The following is a 27,069-nucleotide window of genomic DNA, read 5'->3' as shown; positions in this document are numbered from 1 at the left end:
CAGACCTGCAAAAAATTATACAGTAGAAAAATGAAAATGTTTTCAACAAAATGAGACTTGATCCTTTCTTCAGATTGCTCACAGATTGCACAGCACAGGAGAACACAGGTCCATGAGAACAAGCGAGTTATAAACTGTGTGGCTTTGAGAGCTACACACTGGCTGTTGTTCTGCCAGTGCACTGCAACATCTTTCTATTAAGCAATATACCCAAGGGACCATGTTGATACCCTCTGTTCTGTTACAGCACCTGGAACTGTCAATGTAGTCACTACTAACCAGTCCATCCCTAAACATAATCCAATGGGGAGAGCAGGGACTTCTCTGTTAAAGGCCTGAATCTGGAAGGCTGTTTTCTCTTATGGTTGCCAAATCACATGTGTGGCATCCTTCAGGGCAGGGCTTAAGCTTCTTTTGTTCCCTTCTGTGTTAAACAGGGTGGGGGGGCAGCAGTAGTAATGTGTGTTTAGGAGAAGTGCTGCAGAATATTGTTGGGAGCTTTCGAGGATCTCTTTTGGTTGTGTCACCTTCTTCAGGATACATCATGTTTTTATTTATTGTAACAAACCAGTAAGTCACAAGCCAACCACAGGTTTATTGCACTTGTGCTTAAGTGGGACAGAACCAGATACTCCTCTAAAAGCAAAAGACCTTAGCTTGTGAGCTAAAAGAGACTTAATTGTTTGTAGAACAGAGCTTATAACACAGTTTACTAGCTGAAGGCAATGATTAATACATTGGCTAGTTCATTAAATTATTCTTTGTTAAAAAGCCCAAAGACCTTTGTGCAGGAGTTCCTTAAAATTATCTTTTTAAATATAAAACATTATAACACTCACAAGCAAAGGGATGAGAGCACGACTCTCTAAGCCATCCATCATTCTGATGATGCCATACTAAGCTCTGACTTCACATCTTACACATCTGAAGGACTTCAGCAGCTCTTTACAAGGAAAGACAAAAATCAGGAGCTGCAATAAAGTCACTACTGTTTAGATCTAAACTCTCCTGCAACAATTTTCCTGGCCTGTCACATCACAAGAGAGAGTATCAATAAACTTTGCAGAGTGAGATTTGCAGTCCCCGTCATTGCATATGTAATATCCTGTCAAAACATTGACTTGCTGACATCCTATCAGGTACGGAGTCTGCTGTTGTCACTCAGTCATGTATAGCATGCTGTCTGGGGATGAAACAAGGTAGAAACAAGAATAAATCCAGAGTGCTGCACCAGGATGCTTACTGCAATGTGCTGGTTTGCTCTTTTAAATCAGACACAACAAATATCCCAACTCAGGAGGAGCAGGGCTTCAACAGAACTATTCACATGTTTAGGTTTAGGCGCATGCTTAAGTATCTTGCTGAATTGGAGCCTTGATGCCCTGGTCATGTCACTCCCCTCCCATGAGTCTCTGGCACTGGCTTCCAGTCTCCTTTTGCATCAGATTCATACACCTCATCCTCAGTTTCAAAGCTCCTCACAGCTCTGGCACTGTCTACATCTTGTCTCTCTTCCCCTACTAATGCCCTCCTTGAAGCCTGCCCTTGTCCCAACTCACTGTGTCTCCTTCTCCACCAAATGATTTTGCACCTTTTTTCATGCCCTGAGTCTATACCTTTCGTCTCCTATTGGTGTACTTTGTTCCTTCAAACTATTAATATATTAACATATTCAAAGCAAGGAAAATATATAGATACATATCTTTAAGTAAGCTAATTCACAGAAGAATCTCTCATGATCTTTTATTATTGTAGCCCTCATCCTTCTCTTCCTCCTCAAATTTGGTTATTACTCACTGTGTTATGGTACCATTTAGTCTAATGTACGGCTAGTTCCTGAGGGATGCTGAGTGCCTGCCACTCCGATGGAAGTCAATGCAAGCTGCAGGTGCTCATCAGCTCTCTGGACTTGGTACTTAGACTGTAAGCCCCTTGATTCCAATGGGAGTTAGGCACCTAAATACCTTTGAGGATCTGGGCCTAAGTTCCTTGGGGCATGGAGCTCTTGTTTTTATGTCGTCTGTTAAGTGTCATGCACATCAATAACTTTCCAGAAATAATAAATAATATGAAAAACAGTGGACAAAATCAACATATTGCTCCATCAAGTCAACAGTCTATTCTCTCCTGGTATGCCTACACTGCAATTAGGCCCCGACAGCTGGCCCACCTCGAAAGGTCCTAGAGCACAGGCTCCCGCCCAAAACTCGCTGTCTACCCCACAATTAAATAGCATGAGTCTGAGTCAGCAGGCATGGGCCAGCCATGGATGCCTGATTGCAGTGTAGACATATCCTCAGGGTCTCACCTTGCTGAGTTTGGAATTCATGACAAGTCTCCCATTGACTTCAATAGTGTAGGAACATGGCCTTATGGAAGACTCCAGCCATGACTGATTGCGCATTGCCTTCTAAGACCATAACTAGTGGTGAAAAAAAGACATGCAGGATGGGATAAAGTCCTACTTCCCTCTCCCCACATAACTCACCTGGAATGAGAGCTTGCAAACCGCCTGCATATGACAACTGGGAGCTCTGATCTAGGTCTAAGTTAGCCTTAATTGCAGAGACAAAGGTTTAAAGAAAACATATGAATGAATAGAGAGTTAAAACTACTAGAGAATGCTCCCTGGGATTATCTGTACTATCAAGACAGGAAAACTTTGCAGATGCTACTGTCTCTCTAGAGGAATAAATGCTTGCATTTTAATATTCTCAGCAGCTGGTTCCTGTTGAATGCCATCAGGATGATTCAGCCACCCACCAGGAACACCAGTAGCAGCAAGTGCGCGCACACACAGAAATCTGCAAAACTTTCTGCTCTCAGTGCCAGGGCCATTATTCAGGCAGTCTGATCTTCATTAACGATTCATCATTACCTTCAGCAGCAAGTTTAGCCTCATGCCAAGGTGGTGAAATAGAAGAACTAGTCCACAGTCTCACAAAGATCCCCATAATCATCCCATCTGCCTCGTGTCTGTAGTGCATCCTACAATCCACATTCTCAGCAATTTACTCCGTGGTTATTTCATTCACCTTCAGCTTGGCCACAGACATCACATCCCTCCTATCAGCTTGTTTCATCAGACCAGTGGTTTGCGCGGTCTGGTATCATTCCCCCGCTTCAGTGGTCAACACCTACTACTTCAATTTAAGGTGACAATCCCCAATAACGTACATAGCCAATTACTCAGTTCTACACGGTCTTCCTCAGCCTACTGATGATCACTAGTATATGGGTGGCTATCTCTTCCAATTTTCTTAACCTCAGTGGCTTTCCAACTGCGTCTGTGGAGCATTTGCAGGTGATTTATGGAGCTGCTTCAGTAAGCAACGATGAAGCATCTGCCACTGCTGAAGGAGTGATGCTTCCTGATAGCTGTAGACTAGGCCAGATCATGCAGGGATTCTGGGGGTGGGTGGGTTAATCCCTGGAAAACTCAAAAACAAACACACCTTTCTGCCCCCTCTGTGGCAGATTTGCATCTCTCTTTCATCGGGTGTTTCTTTGGTGTAAATTCAGCTATGATCAACACTGCAGATACTCCTAGTGGAGAAGGCAGAAATCACACAGAGGGCAGAAACAAGCCCCACGCTGGCCTGGTGAGAGTAGAGTAGTGGGGGCTACACATAGCAGGGAAAGCTTAATTTGGTCCAACAGCCAGGGAATGGAAATAAATAGCCCCGATACAAAACAGGGAGAGGTAATAAAACAAAACAAAGTATGTTCATTTTAATGTTACCTCTTTAATAGCATTCCTTTCCTGGGGACTGCACCTTGATGAGGTGGCAGACTTGTGTGTTCCATGACCCTATGCGCTATGGGGGTGGGAGGTTTAGCTTCTGGTAGGGCCACCCAAGCGGGACAGGTCAAAGGCTAGGGAGCAGACAAAAAGCAGTCTACTGCTCCTCTTGGTTGGGGGTTGAGTAAAAGCCTAACAACAAGCCCTCATAAAAATATTAAGTTATAGAAACACAACAAGGTAGCCACTTTGGCAAACAGCATGACAGACAGAAATGGCAGAGCGTTGTTCATGCCCTGAGCAATGTCCGGCAGTGCGGGAAGGACTCAGATTCAGATTCAGAATGCTATTGTCTTTTCATGCAGCTCCACACTACAGCTGCGGCAAGAAAAGGTGAGGAGTTAGGAGGGGAGGTGTCCACGACAGGTTCTCTATCTTAGAATACATTAAAAACAACGAGCAAATGATCTACCTAGTGTATTGCAAATACTATTGCTATTCATATAGGATGAAATTTTCAAAGGGGCCTTTCAATTGAAATTAGGCGCTAATTCCTTTAAGCATTTTTGAAAATGACAGCTCTATATGCCTGCTGCTGTCCTGAATCTTGCTAAAGTGTTTGCTTCAGAAATATCCTGTGGCAGCAAGTTCCACAGATTGATTATACACTGTATAGAAAAATCATTGCTTACATCTATTTAAAAATGACTGCATTTATTGTCACCATGACTGAGAATCATGGTTTCATTGTTTCTCTTCAACATTTGGACCTAAACTACGCCTTCAATACAACAATTATCATGAATTCAGTACCAAACTATCAACCCAGCTGCACTGTTCTTGTTGCTAGAATTATAACCAATGAACTCTGATGTCACCTGGCTAGAGGCATTAGCTTGCCTTTTGTTTTTGAGAAACAGGTTTACTCTCTCCCTAGACTTGTCTGGTAAACACATTTCAGCCATAACTTCAGCTTATGTTCATAACTTTACATATAATGTTGCTACACACATTTCACCATATTATCGATCAATGAGTTAGTTTTCAAATGATACCTCACAAGTCATATTTTGTACAAAGATTACTACAATAGTGTGTAGGGTGTGAATATAGGGTGCATTCGGTAACTGGGAGACATCATGCACTTTATGATTACATCAAGGAACTGGGAGTCAGGGTGCCTGGGTTCGGCACTTGACTCTGTCACTGACTCAGTGTGTGACCCTTGGCAACTTCTCTGTGCCTCAGTTTCTGTATTTGGGAATCCCAGTGGGGTTAATGAACCCAACTGTGGTAAAGTTGTTTGAGATCCTTATACAAAAGAGACTATATAAGTGTAAAGCATTAATATGGTCATTAGCCTGAGAATTTGGTCAGCCTGTTGATGGGATCACGTGGTAAAGATTTTACCTTGACCCACGTGTACTTTGTTAAGTTTTAGGCTTGGTCTACACTACACAGTTCAGTTGATGTAAGGCAGCTTACGTCTACCTAATTATGTCAGTGTACACACTACAGCCTTGCTCCTGCTAATTTAAGAGCCCTACTACACTGACATACCACCTCCATGAGAGGCGCTGGGCTTAAGTAAGTATAGTTAGGGTGATGCAGTATCTGTGTAGACACTGTGTTACTTATATCAACTATTAGTGCTGGAGTTGTAAAATTGACAAGAAAGCCGGGCAGCTAGAGCCCAGCTGCCCCCTGCTCCCCTGGAGAGCTGGGCAGGTGGACCCCACTCCTAACTGGGAGCCGTGAGAGAAGCCTGGGTGGCGGGACCCCACTCCTGGCTGGGAGCCAGGGTGAGAAGCCTGGGCGGCTGGACCCCACTCCTCAGGGGTGAGAAGCCCTGGTGGCTTGACCCCACTCCCAGTGGGGAACAGGGAGGCAAGAAGCCCCGGGCAGCTTCCCCCAGAACCAGTGGGGAATGGGGAGCTGACGGGGACAGCCTGCCAGGAGCCTGTGGTGCAGCCTGGCTCCCGGTAGCTGCCAGTGGAGCTGAGAGACCGGGTTCTCATCTCCCCACATTGCCCCTCTTAGGTCGATGAAAGCGCTCCAGGTGAGGATGCGCACCACTGACCCAAGGAGGGGAGTGTGGACATGCACCACGGCAGTAATTACTAATATAGGTCGACTTACATTTTTAGTGTGGACATACCCTTAGTTACTAGTAAGTGTTTTATATTTATTTCTCTTGTAACCATGATTTATATTTCTACTCACTTAAAATCTCTCTCTTTGTAGTTAAATAAACTTGTTTTATTCTCTAATCAAAACTAATCCAATGTTGTGTTTAAACTGAATTGTTTGATTTAGTTGGGGATGGTCCTTCTTTGAGCAGGGTGTTGGACTAGATGACCTCCTGGGGTCTCTATCATTCTATGATTCTATGTTTAATAACTCCAATTATAGTAGCAAACTGTTGTCCATTGATCCCTTACAGCAGCAATGGACCTATAATATCTGAACTGTCCAGGAGAGGGCTGGACAGTGCAGAACACACATTTTGGGGGAAAATCCAGGACTGGGAGTGTGTTGGGGCCACTCTGCAAGAGATTACCAAGGCTGCTGGAAGCCAGAGTGTGGCTGGTATGTTGCTGCTGGGTCACAGTTGCTGGACCCCAGGGCTGCAGCTATCCATAGATGCTCAGAGTGTGACCTGCACGCTGTTTGGCTGTTTGTGAGCAGCGCAGGTGGGAGCTACAGCAACAAAGCATTGTGAGGCACCCAAGGTTGCAGGGCAGGTGGTGACACAACCTGTCACTGGTCCGGATTGCACCCCAGAATGAGATACTCCCCTTCACCATGGTATTCAGCAGCACAGGAAGTGATGCTATCACATTCCTTTCACGCTTCACAATGAATGACCCTCACAAGCAGTGTCATTTTCCTAATCCACACTCTTAACCCAAACCAACCTTACAGCAACGAGGTTAAAGTGACCACTGCTACCAACTCTTCTTGACGTCAAGCTTACTCTGTCAGGTGCACTATTTGTTAGTTATTCATGGTAAGTGACCATTCATAAGGACTGGTCAAAATTAATGTTTGACTTTATTTATAAAAATGATTTTTCCCAAACAATAATTTATAACGAAAATTTTCATTTAATCAAAATTAAAAAGCAACTAATTTTCACATAAAACATTAACAGAAACAACATAAAACCAAAACCTGACACAAATATTTGTTTTTTTAGTTAAACCAAAAAATGTGCAGTGTGTTTTTTTTTTTCTTGCCAAGAAAAGGAAACATTTCTCCTAATATTTAGATCATTTTCATTTCTTTCAAAAAAAATTGAGGCAAATATTGACCATTCACCCTCCCCACACCAGCTCTTCCAGTTAGCTCTCTCACTGGACAGTATGTGGAAACATTGGAGCAGTACTTTGTGCAGGTAAAAGTTGGGTTTCAGCACTGGGAATGGATTACATTGTTCTCTCCTTGTTAGTTTAGGCCCCAAGTATATTGATCATTCCTTTTTTTAAATTGCCTTCAGCAGAATGTAAATCCTCACCATGCCAGTGACAGGCAGTAACGGTTTTAGGAATGATTTTCATGTTTTTATCAGTTATACTTTTTGCTCTTTCTGAGCCTTTTTTGGCTCACACAAATTCGCTGGGATAGCGGTGTTTGAAAAGTGTCGGAGTACAACACTCAGTGATCCATCAATCAACAAGAAAACCCAGATATGAGTTTCTAGCGAGGAATAAGTATCGTGGAGTTTACTTCCATGGACTTCATTCAAATCAGAGACAAGTCAGCCATACAAAGACAGTTTGAAAGGTTGCTTTTTACCCCTTTAAGTGTACTACAAAAGCACGTATCTTCTTAAAAGTCAGACTGATTGGTCCAGATTAGCAGTGTCAGTGTTTAGCCTATAGTACAGTGGTAGGCAACCTGAGGCCTGTCAGGGTAATCTGCTGGTGGGCCGCCAGACAGCATATCCCTGCGGCCCGTGCCACTTCCTGCAGCTCCCATTGGCCGGGAACGGCGAACTGCGGCCACTGGGAGCTGTGGGCAGCTGTGCAAATGTAAACACACTGTTTGGTGACTCTCCAGTGGATTACCCTGATGGGCCGCGTGTGGCCCGCGGGCCGCAGGTTCCCCACCACTTCTATAGTAGCTGCTTAGAAATTATTATTTGGTCTCAACATCTTTATTTTCCTGGTCTGGTTAGGACTCAGGCCTGTGATTTCAAGAGGAAATCTAAGTCCTTCTAAAAAAACGCTATTTTTTTCTGAATAGAAGCCAACCCTAGTTCTACCATGGCCAAATGATCTTATCAAAATTTAAGAAGAGAAGAGTGGTAATACATTACTTTCAATGTGTGGAATTTATTACCTTCACACACACTACTCTTATAACATTACTGACAGGCGTTATCAAACTTATTTTACAAGTTAATAAAAATACAAGATAGACATGCCTGAGAATCAGAGGCAAAGATCTAAGTATTCCAATTTCTCTATACTTAACTGCATGAGAATCAAAGATTCATAACACTTTGCCCTTCTACAGCAGCTTGCATCGAATGATCTCAAAGCATTGTACAAGCCTTGCTGAAGTAAGCGTCATAACCCCCTGTGAGGTAGAAAACTATTAGTCCCATTTTATAGTTAAATAAACTCAGACAAAGAGGTGAAATGACTTGCACAAGGTTGCACACTGAGTCTGTAGCAGTTGGGAACGGAGCCAGATCAAATCCTTTAGCCTAACCACCAGAACATGCTCTCTAGAGGAAAGCCAATATACCATTTCAGAACTACAGCAAGGTATTCACGCCAGAACAAACTTGAAAATCAAAATAACATTTACACATAGACAGATTTACTTGGAGAGCTCACTTCTTTGGTCCCTTTGCTCTTAATGAAGATAGCTGTGTATTAAGAAATGCTTTCTCCCTTCTAAGCCAGCTTCACTTTTGTTAGATCCTGAAGGCCAGGACTTTAATCCTGAGCAGTGATGGGCCCAAGTCACAAAGCTGAGATCCAAAATTTTCCCAAATTGGCATCTGTGTTCAGGCCATGGGTTGAAAAATGTACGAGTCCCCTACTAATCTGAGCACTAGAGACACCATTTTCAAAAGCGTCTAAGTGACTTAGGAGCCTAAAGGCTGTCCTTTTTAAGGTGTATATATACACACCTTTAAAAATATGGCCCTAAGTCCCTATTAGCCAGGCTGAAATATACATGTAAAGCCACATTCCCTTCATTTTAAAACAATACTTTGCCATTTATTGTGCACTCTACCAAATTATAAGATTGTTAATCATCTTGCTATATTTTTAACATAAGTTACTCTGTCTCTCATGCTTTTGTGTTGTACCTTCTGACACTACTGGCTCATTTCACTTTCCTCCCCGCTTTTTTTTTGCTTGTAATAGCTCATGATGTCTCTCTTTTCACATTGTTTTCTCTATTTCTTTCCGATGCTTCTCTCTCCCTCCAACCCCTTATATCCCTTTCCCTTCCCTTCTCTCCAGTGGGACTTCCACCTTTTAAATTTTCTCTTTTCCACCTTGCCAACCTAGGGAAAAAAAATCTCTTTCAAAGTATGCTGCTTCTCTTTTCTATCCCATCAATCACCTTCCCCTTCTACACCCTCCTCCCCACCCACAACCTAACTCTACCTACACACTCACCCCCAATCCTTCAACTGCACATCTGGCTTCAAAAGTTCAGCAGACATCTAACAGCCAGAAGACCAAGCTAAGGACTATGAATACCTACATGGGGAACCACTTTCTGACAGCAGAGGGCTCTTTAATCCAGTAGACAAAAGCATAACAAGATTCAGTGTTTGGAAGCTGAAAGTAGACACATTCAGACTAGAAAAAAAGGAGTAAATATTTAACAGGGAGCATAACTAACCATTGGAACATATGATCTAGGGGTGTGGTGAAGCCTCCATTACTTGAAGTTTATACATCAAGATGTATTAGATGTCTTTCTAAGAGATATGCTGTAGCTCAGCCAGAAGATATGGGTCTGAAGCAGGAATCACTGGGTGATGTTCTATGGCCTGTGTCTGCAGATCAGGTTAGACTGTCATTATGCTCCCTTCTAGCCTTAATATCTCTGAATATATTTCAACCAATGCCCCAGGGAGAAGCCAAGACACTGCCCAACTTGCTATCTCTGGATTCTGTTTGGTAGTCTTATCTTTTGAAGCCTCCAGCTAGTAAGTGTTTGATAAATAAAAATCACCCAGCTCCTTTTGACTATTAGGAGAATTTTCCTACTTCTTGGCTATCCTCTCCCACCCCAGAGCCTGTCAGCTGCTGAAAGAGTGGCAGTGATGGGCATCTCCATTAATATACTCCCCTCCACAACCTCCACTTTTAGATGCTCCTCCCTTGTGCACAATTCCAATGCCACTCAGAGCTTTTCCCAAAGAGCCTCAGATTGAAACTGACCTGATTCTTGTCAGCTTCACAAAGGTTCCCACCTGCAGCTACAAAAACTGTCAAGACCGATCAGTTTTTACCCCTCTGCAGCTTGGAAAAGCTTTCAGCAGCAACACACCTGTAAGACTGCGGACTTATGAAATCAACAGGACCTTGATTTAAACTGAATTTCCATTTGGAAGATTATCTTCATAACCATAAGGGGTAGATTTTGTTTAAAACATAAAAGTGTAAGAACTCAAGATTTGACAATCACCCAGCTGTGTTTTCTACTAGCCCGAGCTGAATGAATTTTTCAAGCCCTGCTTAGACCCATTCCAAATTTTGGATGTATGGCATTGCTGTAACTTTCTACAACATTTATACAGTGCTTTGAGCTTACAAAGTATTAATACTATTGCCAAGATCTCAACATCATGACTCCATTGCAGTGACTGGCAACCTTAGGCCCGCCAGGGTAAGCCGCCTGGCAGGCTGGGCCGTTCTGTTTACCTGCCGCGTCCACAGGTTCGGCCGATCACGGCTCCCACTGGCCGTGGTTCGCCATCCCAGGCCAATGGGGGCTACGGGAAGTGGCATGGGCTGAGCGATGTGCTGGCCCTGGTTTCTTGCAGCCCCCATTGGCCTGGAACAGCGAACCGCGGCCAGTGGGAACCGTGATCGGCCAAACCTGTGGATGTGGCAGGTAAACAAACTGGCCTGGCCCACCAAGGGGCTTACCCTGGCGTGCCGCGTGCCGCGTGCTGAAGGTTGCCGATCCCTGCTCCATTGCATGGTTAAATAAAGACAGAGCTGTGAGTGTGCAAATCACTATTTAAAACACAAATAGCTTTGGTAACTATAAGCAAATGTGGCAATATAATAGATGACAGTTCATGTGAAAGAGAAACTATATGTTAACAACAACTTACATTTGGAGAGGCAGCGTAGCCTAGTGGTTAGAGCATGGGCCTGTGATCCAGGATTCCCAAGTTATCTTCCCGGCTCTGCCAATGATTTCCTGTGTGAATTTAGACAAGTCACTCAAAACTTGCTGTGCCTCAGTTTCCTCATCTGTAAAATGGAGATAATACTTACAATCATCATCTGGGTGTTGTGGAACTTAAATCATTAATGTTTATAAAGCATTTTGTCATCTTTAATTCAATTATGCTATAGAAGTGCAGTGTGTTAATGATAATATTATTGCTTACATTTCATCCTGATTGGATTCCCAAATATTTCGTTTTATTCATCATTGAAATGCAGCAATCTCCAGATGGGAGATAACATAAGAACAGTCATACTGGGTCAGACCAATGGTTCACCTAGTTGCCAATGCCAGGTGTCCAGAGGGAATGAACAGAACAGGTAATCATCAAGTGATCCATCCCCTGTCGTCCATTCCCAGCTTCTGGCAAACAGGGGCTAGGGACACTTCAGAGCATGGTTTTGCATCTAGTGCATCCTGGCTAATAGCCATTGATGGACCTATCCTCCATGAACTTATCTAGTTCTTTTATGAACCCTGTTATAGTCTTGGCCTTCATAACATCATCTGGCAAAGAGTTCCACAGATTGACTGTGCGCTGTGTAAAGAATTACTTCCTTTTGTTTGTTTTAAACCTGCTGCCTATTAATTTCATTTGGTGACCCCTAGTTCTTGTGTTATGAGAAGGAGTAAATAATATTTCCTTATTTACGTTCTCCACACCAGTCATGTTTTTATAAACCTCTACCATATCCCCCCTGGCAGCTGTTTAACAATACCCAGCAACGCTTTTCCAGCAGTTCACATCAGGAAGTTCCAATTGAAACTTCAGGGGGAATTTAAGGAGGCAGAATGCAATGACCACAATTGATATTTAGTCAGGACACAAATGCCAACCACCTGCCTCAACGAGGGCAGAACCTGATGGGGCCGGTGGAGAAGGTGGGCAGTTCTAATAGTGAGGGAGGGGACACTCTCTGAGGGACACCAGGCAGCTCCTCTCCTCCGAGACTCCGAGACTCTCTGACACCCTTTGGCCAGATGAGGGGGGAAGGGTGCTGCAATGGAGTTGAAAGAGACTACACATTGTCCCTACTCCAGGTTGAATCCTAGGAGCTGGGGAATGCTGGCCAATTAGTACCAGAGATTCCTGGGGGTGGGAGGAATTACCTGGTCTCCCTCAGCAAATGTCCCCTCCCTTGCTGCTGGGACTGTCCCCCCTTCACTGCCAGCCCCATCAATTTCCTGCACCCACTGAGGCTTTTGAGACAGGACACAAATGGCCTAAATCTCTATTTGACATTCCATCCAAAAGACAGCACTTCCAGCACCACAGATCACCCCCCACCATCATGCTGGAGCATTAGTTCAATACTGATCAGACACAACAGTGTCCCCTACTCAAGTCACTGACTCCACTTTCTGCAGTGCACGTGTATGTCATGAAGGTCCTCCAGCCCAAATACAGGCCAAGCCTGATCCTGGCTGAAAGGAACAAAATACAAGGTAGTATGGCTGCAAAATGCAGGCTTACGTTTCACATTATATGTTATATTTTCTCTTTATGAATATCTCCTTCAGAAAAAGACAGATAAATAGACTGGACCTTCGACTGTGTTAGCATGGAGAGGCCACGTGATCAGTGAGCGCCCATTTCAACCAGGCCTTCAGGACACAGATCTCCCACTAACTTTAGTGGGAATTCCATGCATAGAGCGGTTGCAAGATTGGACCCTGAAGGGAAAAGTTATTAGTTACAGAGGGAAAAATTCCATGTACTGTACACCCTTGTGGCCCTGCAGCACACAGGCAGGAACAGTACGTAAAATGCAGAGCAGCCTGCTGGCTCATTTCATTAGTGGGGAAGCCTGCAGCTGATCAGCTCTGTTTTCCTCTCTCCAGCTGTACAGTGTTGTTGTGGCACTGGGAATTTGCTGTGGCTTCTGAAGATTATGGGGATATGCTTCAGCAAGCCAAAAAAAAAAAGTGACAAACAAAATTAAAAAAAAAAGTAAAGAAAAAGACAAGAACAGCTGATCTCCTCACTGGAGAAGACTCTGGCACCTTCCTACATACGCACACACAATTTTCTTTGGTATTTTCTGGTTTTCTGGCCAGAAAAATCATCACACAACTTTTTTATGGGGGAGGGAATAAAAATTGTTTCTCATACTAGTTCTTCAAGCTTTATGGGATATGTAGTTGAGATTAACAGGTGAAAGAGTTTAATGATCCATGCTATTCAAGAGAATGCACACAAAATATTCTAGGTAACTAATTTCTTCACTGCTCTCCAGACAGTCAAAACTGTAAAGGCCATCTGACATAAAATAAGTTTTTGGAAAATGCTATGAGAAATCTTACCCAACGGATCCAGTTCCACTCCCATTGACTCCAGTGGGAACAGGATCAGGAACACACTTTGATTTATTATCTTAAATGCAATGCCATGATTGCAAACTTAACTGCACAAAAGTCTGGAAATTAAATGTTATCTTTTTCAACAGAGATGGGCTCAAACCACAAAATATGGATCTGCATTCCCTATGATTTCAAATGTTCAGGAGTGTTTGGATCTGAGTTTTTTTGGGCACCTGTTAGAAGCCTAACTATTTTCCCAGGCTTATGAAAAGGAGGATATAAGAGGTGTTAAGAAGAGAGTGGCATCTGCAATGTGGCAGAGTTACAGTGGTTACAGAAACCATTGCATGGATTTTTTTGGACTTTTTTAGATTAAAATGTATAAATTTAATTACTTTAAGGAAATTAGTTGCTTATAACTTATATTTTTATTAAACTCTAAAAATTAAAATAGAAATAGAAAAAATAATGTATTTTAGTAATTAATCAGAAGTGTCTTTGATTGTCCAGTCCTAAAAAACCAAAACAATTATTTTTTTCATATCTTCCAAAATAATATTCACCTCTGAGCTGAGAAGAAATATTAGACACTTCAGCTTCAATTTATTTATTTATTGTGAAAGTGGTAAACTCTTGAAAATTGGTGCTTAGGATGAAAATATGATCTCACCCATAACAAAAATAAATTCATCTAATAAATAAATGCAAAATAAACCTGACAAAAATAAACCAAAATTGCAAAGCCTGCACTGATATGGCAAATACAGAACAGAGGAAGTCCATGTTCTGCAAAATGTTAAATGAGCTTTTCCTTACTTGTCAGCACTCGTTTTCACCAAGAAATTTAACTGGAGATCTCTGGTATTTGAAGGCAGTGGGGTAACCTATCATGCTAAAGAAGAATCTGTGTCTATTGTCAGTAGTCATCCTAAGAGGCCCAAAAGCAACACTCTGGTGCACTACAGATACATGTGTTAGACAAACTGATTTCTCATTGGCAATCACCCACCCAAATAATGATCAGGCCCAACTCTGCTTGGCTTTTAAAAATCAGATGGGAGCAGTCACACTGAATCAAGCACAACCCTGGTGTAATTCCAATGGCTTCAAGTTATACTAATGGAGTTACACTAGTCATGAATTTAGCCTAAGACCACTTTCAAACATCCAACTACTGTCACTTCAGTTTTAATTTTCTGTGACTCCACAATCTCATGATGCACCTGTACATCTACAATATCATTATTTGGATTTACATGAGCATTACAATTTAATAATCGACTCTGCAGGTAACCAAGTTAAAAAGTTTCAGGGGGTGATAGTTCTAGGATAAAGAATTTGAGCAAAGCTCACCCTGATCATATGGTCAAAGCTTGTAAGAGGGCTTAGAAGTCTTCTACATTATATCTAGAAAGGTCTCCAGCTATAATTTGACCCCTCTACTTATTGTCAAGTCAACTAGATTCATGGGTGGCTACGAAAATGATCTTGCAAATAAATATTTGCAGCTATGACTATTCAGAACATTGGTACGTGCTTAAAGCAACAAGGAACATAATGTACCATGCAGGAACAGTACATAATTTTTAAATGTTCATAACATTTATTTCAAAACCAAATTTCTTCCAAGACAAACCCCAGCTACTCATTCAGGACCATGTACGTGCCTAAATACAAAATATTAAAAGAAAGAAAGACAAAGAGAGAGACAGAAAGAAATCTTTAAAATGTCTTAAGTGGTTAAAGATTCTTTTTCATTCATGCTTAGATGATTGCAAAAAAGGGAAACACGTTGGCTTCAAACTGTTGAGACAGATCATGAAATATTTCTCAGAAAATTACCATTGAGGCTGAAAGTGAGGAGATGAAAAATAAGGTTTAAGAATGGAAGGGACATCTGAATCACAGCTATAGCATCTCTACTGCAAAGACTGTATGCTACATATTATACATCTATGTTATTCTGTGTGATATTATGCACACAGACATTATTTTTCTGTTTCCATTTATAAGTAATGGGCCTAATCCTTAAATCCCAACTCTGTTTTCACTTAGCCCTTACTTGGGCAAACTCTCACTGAGTTCAACTGTGTCAGATATGGATAAAAAATGAGTAGGGAACTCTGCATTTGGTTCTACATATGTAGGGTAACATTGAAATGCAGCTACCTCTAGATCTATAACAAAGTCTGTATTAGTGACATATGTCTGACATATGGGCTTTACAGTGCTCATCTGCTGATTTAAATATAAACTAATAATAAAGTGGCCCATTTCTTACATCACAGTCTATGCACACATGTACCATCTATCCAAAATATAGCATACTAACTGTATATACAAAATACAAACGTTCCTTCCACTTGAAGATGGCAACCAGCCAGTGCACAGCAGGTTGTAGAGCGGTGTGGGGAGGAGAAATTTTGGCCCTTGGAAACCAAGGCTAAACGTCCACTTCTTATAAAGAGTGCCACGGGTTCTTTAATGACTCTCTATAGCAGACAGAACCTGGTTTTTGAAGTCTCCACAAGTAAAGACATAAGTACATCAAGTTTCAGAAAAAATGTAACAATAATCTCCATCTGAGTGATTTATTGTTAAAACCAGCACAAGTGGGGAACACAGTCATCTCACTTAGCTAAAAGGTAGGTCCCTACAACAAATGCTGTTTCCATAAGGATTGTTCATATGGTCATACACCTCTGATTCCCAGTTGCTTTCTTCCCCTCCCCCTCAGTTATTAGCCCTCAATGCTCTGTTACAGGCATCGTCCATTGTAACATACACACCCCAGGTCTGATTTGTATCCTGTACTTTATTCTATATTTCCTATGCAAGATATTTTCATTTCCTAACAGCCTCCTTCTGAACTTCCACTGTTGCTCATACAGATGCTCAAAAGCTCAGCCTACAGTTCATGATCTATGAAGCTTTCAAATTCAATAAATAAAAGATGTCAAATAAAATAAATAAATAAATAAATAAATGTTTACTGAAGTGAAATTAGCAGCATAGATTTGAATCAGCTACCAATGGCCCAGTGTTTCTCTCCCTTACACTAAGACAGGTGCTTCCTAACTTATCCCACTGAAGTAGAAAAGAAAGAGGTGTATGTATATATATATAAAAATGTGTGCACACATATATGAGGAATAGTAAGGGAGATAAAAGGGGTAAATGATAGAAATAAAACCAAAAGAGGTATTTAAAAAAAAAAAACTACAGTGAAGTTCAATTTTGGCAGAGGATTATAATCAGCCTTTGGAAATAATTAAAGCTTTGTCTTTAAATAAAGCATCAGAACAAAAAGCTGAGAAAATGAAAGGAAAACATACACATAGACACACAAAAACTGGGGGGAATAAGGGAGAAGGAAATGAAAGAAAAAGAAAACAAACAGAATCCTAACAGGCCCATTCTACGAAAGGGAGTCCAAATAAGGAGTCATATGATATCTGATAGTGCAGGACACGTCGCCAGGAGCAGATTGCCTGCAGGAAGAAAGAGCCAGTGTGTTCCTGCTCAAAGAGCTTTTCTTTCCTTGTTTTCTATTTTTTTTCCCCCTCTCTCTTTTCTCTTCTACTGTGAATGTGTTACTCTCAGGTCAGGTCCATGAAGAATCCCAGAAAGACAGCTATCGTCATTCACTGTACTTCTGGAAACAGAGATAGCCGGTGGAAGATGCCTTCTAGTTGAGACTGAGGGGGACTTATGTAGATTACAGTACTGCATGCCCTGCTCCTTCTGTCGCCACCTCCGGGGTTGCAGACACAAAATGCTCATGTAGCATGTTATAGAAAAAGAAAAGAAAAAATATTCGGGGGGGGGGGAAATGAGATCTCTTCTTCTATGGAAAACTTCAAAGGCTGAGTTCCTTCTCAGCATGTTTGTGTTTACTTTTCTAGGTAATTTTTTTTTGGGGGGGGGGGGGGGAAGAGACAAAATCATAGAAAACATTAAAACAATGAAAAGTCAGGAGGTGAGAAAAGTCTCCAGAATACTGAAGGAAATGAGGACTTAAAAAACACCACCACCACAAAACAGAAGGGAATTTTTGACATTTCTAATTGTCTGTCAATAGGCCACTGAACTTCTTGCAGTGTCCACCACTTTCTCCCAACTTCTCATTACTTTGGCATTTCACACGCAACTATGGAGTCCATGAGGCACTTCGGACCAGGCTCTGTCCTCAGTTACACCAGTGTAAATCAAGAATAACTCCACTGCAAAGAAGTTACTCTGTACTTAAAACATTGTAACTTAGAGAAGAATTTGTCCCTTTCATCTTCTGTAAACGCATTAATTCTGAATATGCACCTATTAAATGCACGGGTTGCCAAAAAACAATGTCGTGTAAATGTATGCAATACATATGTAGCTATAAAAGATCACTTCTTGGGAGAGAGGCATGCAGCATGAATAAAAGAAAAAAAATAATACTAATGATATTTTGTATCCAGAAACAATTGTTAGAACTGCCTTTGATCTAGTTCTATATATTGTGTATTTATGATTTTTTGGGTGTGTACATATTGTTTTCCTCCTTGTTTCCTGTATGATTGATAAATAATGTAGTTTTTGGGTCTGAAATTTGACAAAGCAAGGAAAATGTAAATCAATAAAAGAAGGAAGGAAAGGTTTAGCTTAAAAAGCATTTCCTTGAGCTTGCAAATTTGCAGCGGTCTGTGTACTCAAACATCTGAACAAATGTACAGGAGCACTGTGAATGGGATTTAGTATATTTTGTATACTATGCACACATACATTTCATATACAAGCATCTCCTTTACCACAATATACTATTAGCTTGTATATTATATGTGTGACAGCCTATGTATATTACATGTACAAGTGCACATAAGAATATGCACATTACACAAAATGCACATACATAAACACAAACCTATAACGCACATAGATCCCTTGTGCAATCATGATCTGTGGCTCCATTAGAGAACTAAGCACAGTTTGTAGATGAAACGTAGCCACTCTGGAGATGGTCCCATCTAGCAGGAGGAACAAAACAAAACAAAAACAAAAACAAAATCCGAAGTCCCACTAAACATCTGAGGCTGCCAATGAGAGGTGAGTTTTAGAAAGATGGCCAGGAAAAAGCTGTCGCCATTGATGCATGCCGTAGTGCCCCATCTGTATTTTAGGAACCCAGCTTCCACAAGCCATTACTAACTTTTTTCCTAAGTGGCAGAAAGTGAAAGATTCCTGCCTCCACTCATGTATTTATTTTCCATTGCATCCTCCCTCATTTCCTTCCTCATTTCCCCAATGAGAATCTGGTGGTTTGTTTTTTTCTTTTGTTTTTTAAAAAAGTAAACAAGCTGCTCACAGTATAACTTTTATGGTGAAAAAAAAAGCCAGGTAAAGTCAGCAAAGCAGCTGCTGGATTTAGAGAGAGATTTTAAAAAAGGAGAAGAGAGCAACATATCAAACTCACTTGATCCCGTTCCCCCCTCCATCTCCCCTTTGATTTATTCCAAAATATAAATCGGGGGTAAGGGAACTGAATCTCCTTTCAATATATTTTGTTGCTGTCACATATTCTGTGGTCTACTTCTGTCACTTTCCTTTAAGGAGAAAAAAAACACCCTAATAAAAATAGAAAAACATATCTCAGGCGTTAAGCTCGCTCTCCCCCTACCCTTTGTAAAGAACTCTTTGTTCTCTAGTGAAAATGCTGAAAAAATCCCCGGGCAGCGACTCCCTGAAACAAGTGCAAAACACTTAGAGGCTTTTGGGCTGGCTGAGAGCCAGAAACCCTCCCGCTGTCTGGTTAGGAAGGGGGGGGGGGGAAGAGAGAGAGAGAGAGAGAGAGGGAAAAAAAATTGGAGCTTCCTTTAATAGATATAGGAAGCTTTTTTTTTTTCAAAACTGGCGGTCAAGCGTTAAGTAACTCCCCGTCTAAATCCACCTGCTGGAAATGAACTTGGGTAACCCCCCCCCAGGAGTGCACAAAGAGAGGAGACACAGTAACATACTCCATACTCTTCTCCCCACCCCCCTCTTTTGCCCTGCTTCCATTCTTCCTGCTCCCAGCACACGAATGCCCACAGATTCTCTCCCCCTCCATCCAACAACAAACATACCAAAATAAATGCTCGCTCCATCTCAAAAAAAAAAAAAAAAAAAGCTTTCCATCTTGCTTGCGACATAGTGATAAGGGGTAGGGAACATCTCATACCTGGTGTGAATGCTAATCAGCCAGGAGTTCTCCTTTTTTCCCAAGACAGGGAACTGTTTCCTTCCAAATTTATTAGAACCTCCTCCACTGCCTCTTTGAAAAACCTTCTTTGTCACCCTCTTCCCAAGTCCTGATACTTCTTTAAAAAAAAAAATGGCTTCGGAGCTCCTTCTATTCTTGATATTGATTCTCTCTCTCTCTCCCCCCCCCACCCCTCCTCCTTTCTCCTGTCTCTGTCTCTTCTGAGTGGTCTATTGATAAGTCCCTAGAGGCACTGGGTCAGCCTGCCCGTAGGAAACCAGACACAATGCACAAATCTCCGAGTGCCATTCTGCCATCAGCAAGCAGACCACGTTTAGGAGAGAGAGAAAAAAAAAACAGTAGAGCAAAAGACAGAGAGAGAGAGAGAGAGTGAGAAAAAGACTGATTGGAACAGGAGGGAGGGAGAGAGAAAGCAAGCGAGAGAGTGAGAGAGAGGGAGAGGGGGAGAGAGAGAGCGACGCTGCCAGTCAGGTTAATCATCCCTACTTTAATTAGCTGTTCGGCTTAGACATAAAACAATTGAATTTGAATGATCTGTCAGTGGGCTCGGCTGAACCAAAGGGGAAATGCGAATATTACAAAAAAGACTGTTGGTGTATTCTGATAAGCTAGACTGGAAAATCCTCAAAGGGTAACTATTAAAACTTACCACCGAACAAAAAGTACAAATACAAATGGCATTATACAGAGGCCCTCCCTAAAAAGCTAGGAGATTCCTTCTCTCTTTTTTATTAATATGCTATCGAAGGTTCTATTGGTGGACACATACACACACATACACACACACAATTCTGTAGCCTTCAAATCCTACCTGTCCTGCAGGATGGTTGATTTTGTTATTAGAGGTATTGTTTTTGTTTTCAAAACAAGAGCTTAATGTTATTCAGAGGAATTTTCCTGATGGATCAGGTGGACTTTTAAGGTGCAGAGACTATATGCTCTATGAGGGTATATCTTTGGTATCAATGGCTAGGTAGGGTAGACAGATGCCACAGACAGACACAGACACCAATTGTAGATGGATGAATGCTGTAGATAGAAAGGCAATCCCAGGTATTATGGATCGATAAGTCCTAAGCATAGCACAGGGTCTTCTTAAAGGCAAAATTTCTAACTACAAATAGGTGCAAAACAATCTATCCATTCTGCCCTGGGTTGCAATCTGAGTTGCAGCTAAAATGGATTAATTGTAGTGATAAACAGTGCAGTGAAAGTACTGCATGGCAGGCAGGGTAGGTATTTATGACACTTCTGAAAACTCTGCTTTTAACAGGTATGGAATAGCTGCCTGAAAAAAGGGAAGCAGGTAACATAACTGCTGCTACTAGAAGATGTTTAACCCTCAGGACACTATGCACACAGGACATCCATTTATCAAAATGGTGGGAATCCCCCCCCCCCCCCAACACACACATGGAAAATGTATTACGTGCAGGAGGTATGGTATGTTCTAGATATTCCAAATGGGGTAGGGCTGGAGAACTAAATCCATAAATTCCACTTTATGAATATCTGCTGTAGATCACCATTTGCACAGATACAGCTATGCCACACAGGTTCATTTCTGAAGTGTGGGAACAGAGTAGAGAGAAAAAGGGATAATCCTTTACACTTAAGACTCTGAGGAGATGATTGTCTATCTGGAAGACTAGCTCTGGGCATCTCCTCTCATACTGTATATTTTGGGTGGTAATGCTTAAAAAAGAAGCATACTCTATAAATTAATTCAGAGTTATCTTTTCTACATGTGATAATCCTATCAACAGGGTTAGTGCTAGCTGTATGCATATGCCATACTGTAGGTGGACAGTTGACAGCTGGCAACAGCATTGTAACCTATTCTCACTGCCCTGTGCTTCAGGAAGAGGGTGGTTTGGTCATTTGTCACTTATAATCCAGTGCTCTAGGTGACATTATCCTACCTATTCTTAAATCCAGCTCTGCCAATCAGCTGCTGTCCACCGACTAAGAACAGATTATCAAAAAAACTAATCCGGTTCAAAAGGAGACAGATCCACTAAAGAAGCAAACAGGTCACCTGGCATAAAACAGATTGATAAACATACAAGTCCCCCTCCCTCACACAAAGAACAGTTGCCCATAGAGAAGTGAACAATGTCCGTTAGTTGTGCTACAGAAATGAAGTCATTTCAGAGAAGCGCAAAAGAAAATCTCAGCGAAATACAGTGCAGTCAAGAGCCCACAAAGAAGGAAAAGTTCCTTCATTTAAAAAAAAGGAGCTTCTAGAAATCGCCATGAAACAAACTAGTGTTCTTTTCTCTGCTCACTACTGAACTAATAATCCAATGAGGTGCTAGCTGGCTCTGTGCGGATGGAAGTGCTACATTTCTGATGAGATATAGCGAGGTCCTGATCACTTGAGTCAAGGGTCCAGTGGAAGAAATAGTAGGTACTCATGTAATCAAAGACAATCACATAATATCATTGTGGCACTAGGCAATATTATAATGGCACAAGGGGGCCAAACGAAGGTTGCACAGGCAACATTATTACTGGCATTTCATAACTTTTGAGTTCTTGACTTTGCAACATTAATCTTATTTTAATGAATTTTTTAAATATAATTTCCTAGTTTTGTTAAAAAAAAAAAAAAAAAAGCACACTGAACAATTAAATTCCATCATGTGGGACCACACGGACCCTGACATGGCTGGAAGATTTAGAGTTACAGCATGGAACTCTAACATTTGAACTGACACAGTAACTGGTTGCAGTTGTGCGCTGTTATCTTCAAAGTGCACCAGCCACCACAGAGGAATGAGAAAGACATTTTGCTAGTGGGTTTCACAGCTATCTGTTGACAGAAGAAGAATGCTGCGACTCAGGAATCCTGGGTTCAATTCCAGGTTCTGAAGGGAGGGAGCTCTAATGCTTACAGACCCTCTTGCCTCCATCCCCAGCTTGTCCTCTACTGCTCTTGTGCCCAACCATGTACCCCACAGCCTGGGCCCTTCGGATCCCCATATTCCCTGCTCCCATCCCCTCAGCTCCTGTCCTCCAACCAAGTCCATCCCATTCCCCCGTCCTTTTGCCTCCCTCAGCCTGTCCCCTTCCCCTCCTGCTCCTGTCCCCCTGCACCAGCCTGTCCCTGCCAGCCTCTTTCTGTTCCCCCTTCTACTATCCCCCGGCTGTCCAACCTACCTCCATCCTCGCCCCTCCCTATTCAAATCAGTCTGATTTTTACTTCTCATCCATGCTCCCTGGGCAGTGGGCACCAGCAGATTGAGTACTGAGAGCACATGAAAGGCAATTTCCTTGCACTCACTTCTGGTGTCCGGTGCCCTTGGCTTGACCATGTCCGTCACTCTCAGTGGGGGTCAACCATTCTCAGTGTGCTTAGTATGGAGCTCTGTGGGGATGGAGCATGCTCCATTCAAATGGAATGTTCGGATAATTCAGCTGTCAGCCTCTAACAAACCTCTACTGAACATGCACACACAGTTAATTTCAGAGGTTTATAATTTGGTCATATTCAGAAGGATTTTCACGGTGAAAACAAAAGGAACATCCCTGACTCTCTCCCAGCCAAATGCAAGTCACTGCTCCAAAGCATGGAGGCACCAAAGCTTCCAAAAGAAATGTTTGTAAGAATTTTAACATTGGTAAAACATCATATTTTTCTCTAAAGTCATTCTCAGAAGTGGCTGAACATTTTTTCCCAAAAGATTCATCAGAAGAACCTGATTAATTGACTTCTCAGTTCCCTTTCTTGGTACAATGCCCCTCTGCCATGTACATTGGCCAAACCGGACAGTCCCTCTGCAAAATAATAAATGGACACAAATCGGACATCAGGAATGGTAACATACAAAAGCCAGTAAGTGAACACTTCAATCTCCCTGGTCATTCTATTACAGATTTAAAAGTCACTATCATTGAACAAAAAAACTTCAGAAACAGACTTCAAAGAGAAACAGAAGAACTAAAATTCATTTACAAATTTAACACCATTAATCTGGGCTTGAATAGGGACTGGGAGTGGCTGGCTCATTACAGAAGCAGCTTTTCCTCTCCTGGAATTGACACCTCCTCATCTATTATTGGGAGTGGACTACATCCACTCTGATTGAATTGGCCCTGTCAACACTGGTTCTCCACTTGTGAAGTAACTCCCTGCTCTCCATGTGTCAGTATATAACGCCTGCATCTGTAACTTTCACTCTATGCATCTGAAGAAGTGATGTTTTCACCCACGAAAGCTTATGCCCAAATAAATGTGTTAGTCTTTAAGGTGCCACCAGACTCCTTGTTGTTTCTTGGTACTAGATACTATGGTTGAAATCCCAAGCCTTTGGAAGTCTATGGGAATTTTACCATTGATTTCAGTGGGTCCAGGATTTCACCCTAGGTGAATTTCTCCTACAGGACATGTATTTCATTAGCAGACAATGAGCTCCTGATGAACTGGTTCCTGAATCCCCTATAGTTCCTAGTGTAGAAAGCAGCCCTAAGGGCTCTGCTATCAGTGGGTCTGATTCTACCCTGAGTTACATTGAAATCAGTGGCTGTGTGACCAATCAGAATTTCACTTGTATAACTGAGGGCATAAATGAAGCATAAATGCAAGAGGCCAAGAACGAGTCTAGAATTGCACAACACCTTCATCTCAGGAGATTTTATCACAGTTATTAATTCAGCTACACCCTTATGGCCTCTTTCTTTGTTTCTGTCTCTCACTCTCACTATCATTCTTCCTTCACATAAATCATTGAGGGTGCCTTGAAGTTTTAGCCAAAGAACTGAAATGAAAGCCCAGTGTATCAGCCTGAGTAGTATTTGCTGTTTCTATCCTAATGGAAACAGGTGAGCTACAGTGGCAGAAGTTGGGAAGCCCTGATGCATGGTATGCATTCTATAGGTACAGAATGAGTATATAACATAGGAAAGACATTCACATATGAACATTGCCAATGGGTTTCCTGTTAGCAAAGGGCAGGATTTACACAAGGAAAAGCCACCATTAGCATAGCTCTAAACCTGCCAACTCCCTAATGTGTTACAAAGATGACCCCAAAGGAGGAACGCAATAAAAATAGAAGGGTAGGAGGGAGCTGGAAATGACAACGTTCATTTCTTTAATAAATATAACTTTTGCTATAAGCCCACTGATGACATTTAGCATTTCACATGTCAGTTCACATTAACGGGAAATCACCAGGTCTGTGTGGTACAGAGGAAAATTTAGTTCTAAAAAGCGTGAAGTGCTTTGTAATGAAGGACAGTTAAGAAATAAGAAGAGCAGGTTAAGGAATCTGTCTACCTGACAAAAGTGGTGTAACTATATTCTCTCAGGACAATTTGTTTAAATTTATTCCTTCAGACTTCATTGACTGATTCAGATATAAAGAGCTCTAAGTCTATGCAATGTGATTTTTATTCAGAGCAGAGGTCTAAACTTGCACAGCCCGTTGGAGAGGGTGTGGACAGGGATAAACTTCTAAACAACAGGAACCTTTTGGTCAGGAAGACATGAAGGTCTGTCTACTGTATACTCAATCCCCTGCCTCCAGGCAGGCATTACCAAAAAAGTTATGAGACTCCACGTAGATACCTTGCCTATCCATTCAGGATCACTACTAGCTCATACTATTATGTTTGACACACATATCCACATGTCAATAAGGTGAAAAATGCCACACTTGCTATCCAGCCTAAATCTCTCCTGTCTTAACTTTAGTTTCTGATTACAAGGAATTTACCCTTGTGCACAATGAACAGGTTCATTCCTACATCTTTACCCTACGTATAGACTTCCCAAGCTTACCCCCTTGTGTACCATAATTGGATCTGCTTTCTAGCACCTGTTCTTGAAGCATCTGGTATTGGTCGTGTTCAACTCCCAAAGCATTTCCTCATAGGAATTTGCCTTCATTCCTTAAAATAGCCATGGTAGCCTTTTGCTGCATCTTCTCCAATCTTATGGAGTGCTTCTATGCTGAAAAGTGACTCAATTAAAATGGCATAATCAGTGCTCCACGTTCATTGTCTCTTAGTGACTCCAAATCAAATGTGTTTATTTTTACTGGTAAATTAAGCTTTTTCCAACTGCCAGCACTGCAAGCTCACTCAGGGATCTAGGAGTCAAGTCTTTATTCCCTTCTTGCACATGATCAGCAATAATAAAATCCTGAAGACCAAATTATGTCCTCAGCAACATCTCTGCAGTCCTATTGCTTCAATTGGTTTCCAAAAGTTCAGCCTATAGAGACTTTATAAACAATCTAGCTGATGAGACACAAGACTAAATAGATTCCTGCTCCCTCTCTTCTCTTAGATGTATAGGGTCAAAAAGCAGTAAAAACTTATTTGCATCACTAAAATAACCAGATCAGACTCCAACACACACAGGGAAGATTAGGTAAGTTTCCATTTATACAGTCACTGTTCAGGGTAGAATGAAAAAAAGACACCTAACACTGCACTCTGTGCCTCAAATAAGGAATGGAAAGATGTTTAGACAGTGAAATCATTAGATTCCTTCCTTACCCATCTCCTCCCCATAATCCATTTTTTAAATGTTGTTGTTTGAAAATACATTTACAATTACCAGTACAACAGACTCTATTTCTGATCAAAAATTAAAATGGTTAAACAGCACAGCATGTTATATTAACTCTATTTTACTTAAGAGACTCTATGAACAAGTAAGTACCAGGTGACTGAGGTACCAGTGACCAGGTACCAGTGACTGAGGAGGCTTAATTTGCACTCACACTTTCCTTGCTAGGTGATTAGAGTGCTGCTCCAAGAAACTTTAAAGGAAAAGCCTGTCTCAGATTCTTTTAAATGCCCAAGTGAAGTGTGTTCTAGGTGTCTCCTGCAACTCATTCCCCTGCTAACACGTTCACAAACCTTATATGCTGGTCTTGCGACTGTTATGCATTGTGTCCCCACCTTTCCTTAGGCTTTTCCAGCTCTAGTCCACTTAATATAGATTGTAGTTATTTTAATAATCTTCAGTTAGGACAGACACATAAGAAGAAGGTTGGAACTTTTAGTAAGTTTGGGGGTACCACACGCTACCCTCCATCCCCTATAAGCTTGCCCCTAGCTGTCTTGCAAAATATTTTAATCTCTCTAATAAAATGTGGAGAGATAGCATGTCTAGTGGTCTCAGCACTGCAGGGGACTTTGAGGCAGGCACTTCTGGGATCTTATTTTTCTCTTATAGTGACTTGTTATTTATCCTTGGGCAAGTCACTTAATTTCTTTCTCTCTTTGTTTCTCTGGGCCTGATTTTCAGTTAATTTATCCTTTTGGCAAGAACAAAGGTGAGAAAGGAGTGTTAAGGGGGCTTTATACCACTTTAAGGCATCTTTGCTTTCCT

General features: G+C 41.7%; 1 protein-coding gene across 50 annotated transcripts in view; it reads right to left on the bottom strand.

The window, feature by feature from the left end:
- Window positions 1–27,069, bottom strand: part of ZBTB20 (zinc finger and BTB domain containing 20) — a 660,688-nt gene that overhangs the window by 105,448 nt on the left and 528,171 nt on the right. For 31 of the 50 annotated variants that reach the window (XM_065587156.1, XM_065587258.1, XM_065587254.1 and 28 more), the window contains one exon: window positions 11,064–11,205. Coding sequence is in view for 9 of the 50 variants with exons in the window: in XM_065587241.1 (XP_065443313.1) it covers window positions 11,064–11,065 (2 nt within the window). In the remaining 41 variants the exon portion in view is untranslated. Of the gene's footprint in view, window positions 1–11,063; window positions 11,206–19,679; window positions 20,114–23,422; window positions 23,502–27,069 lie in introns of those variants that run through there. The other 19 variants (XM_065587191.1, XM_065587247.1, XM_065587206.1 and 16 more) reach the window with 4 other exon arrangements.

This window comes from Chrysemys picta, chromosome 1, assembly GCF_011386835.1.
Source record: "Chrysemys picta bellii isolate R12L10 chromosome 1, ASM1138683v2, whole genome shotgun sequence".
NCBI classification, from domain to species: domain Eukaryota; kingdom Metazoa; phylum Chordata; order Testudines; family Emydidae; genus Chrysemys; species Chrysemys picta.
The sequence above is the reverse complement of the archived record's forward strand: the minus strand, read 5'-3'. Positions and strand labels throughout refer to the sequence as shown.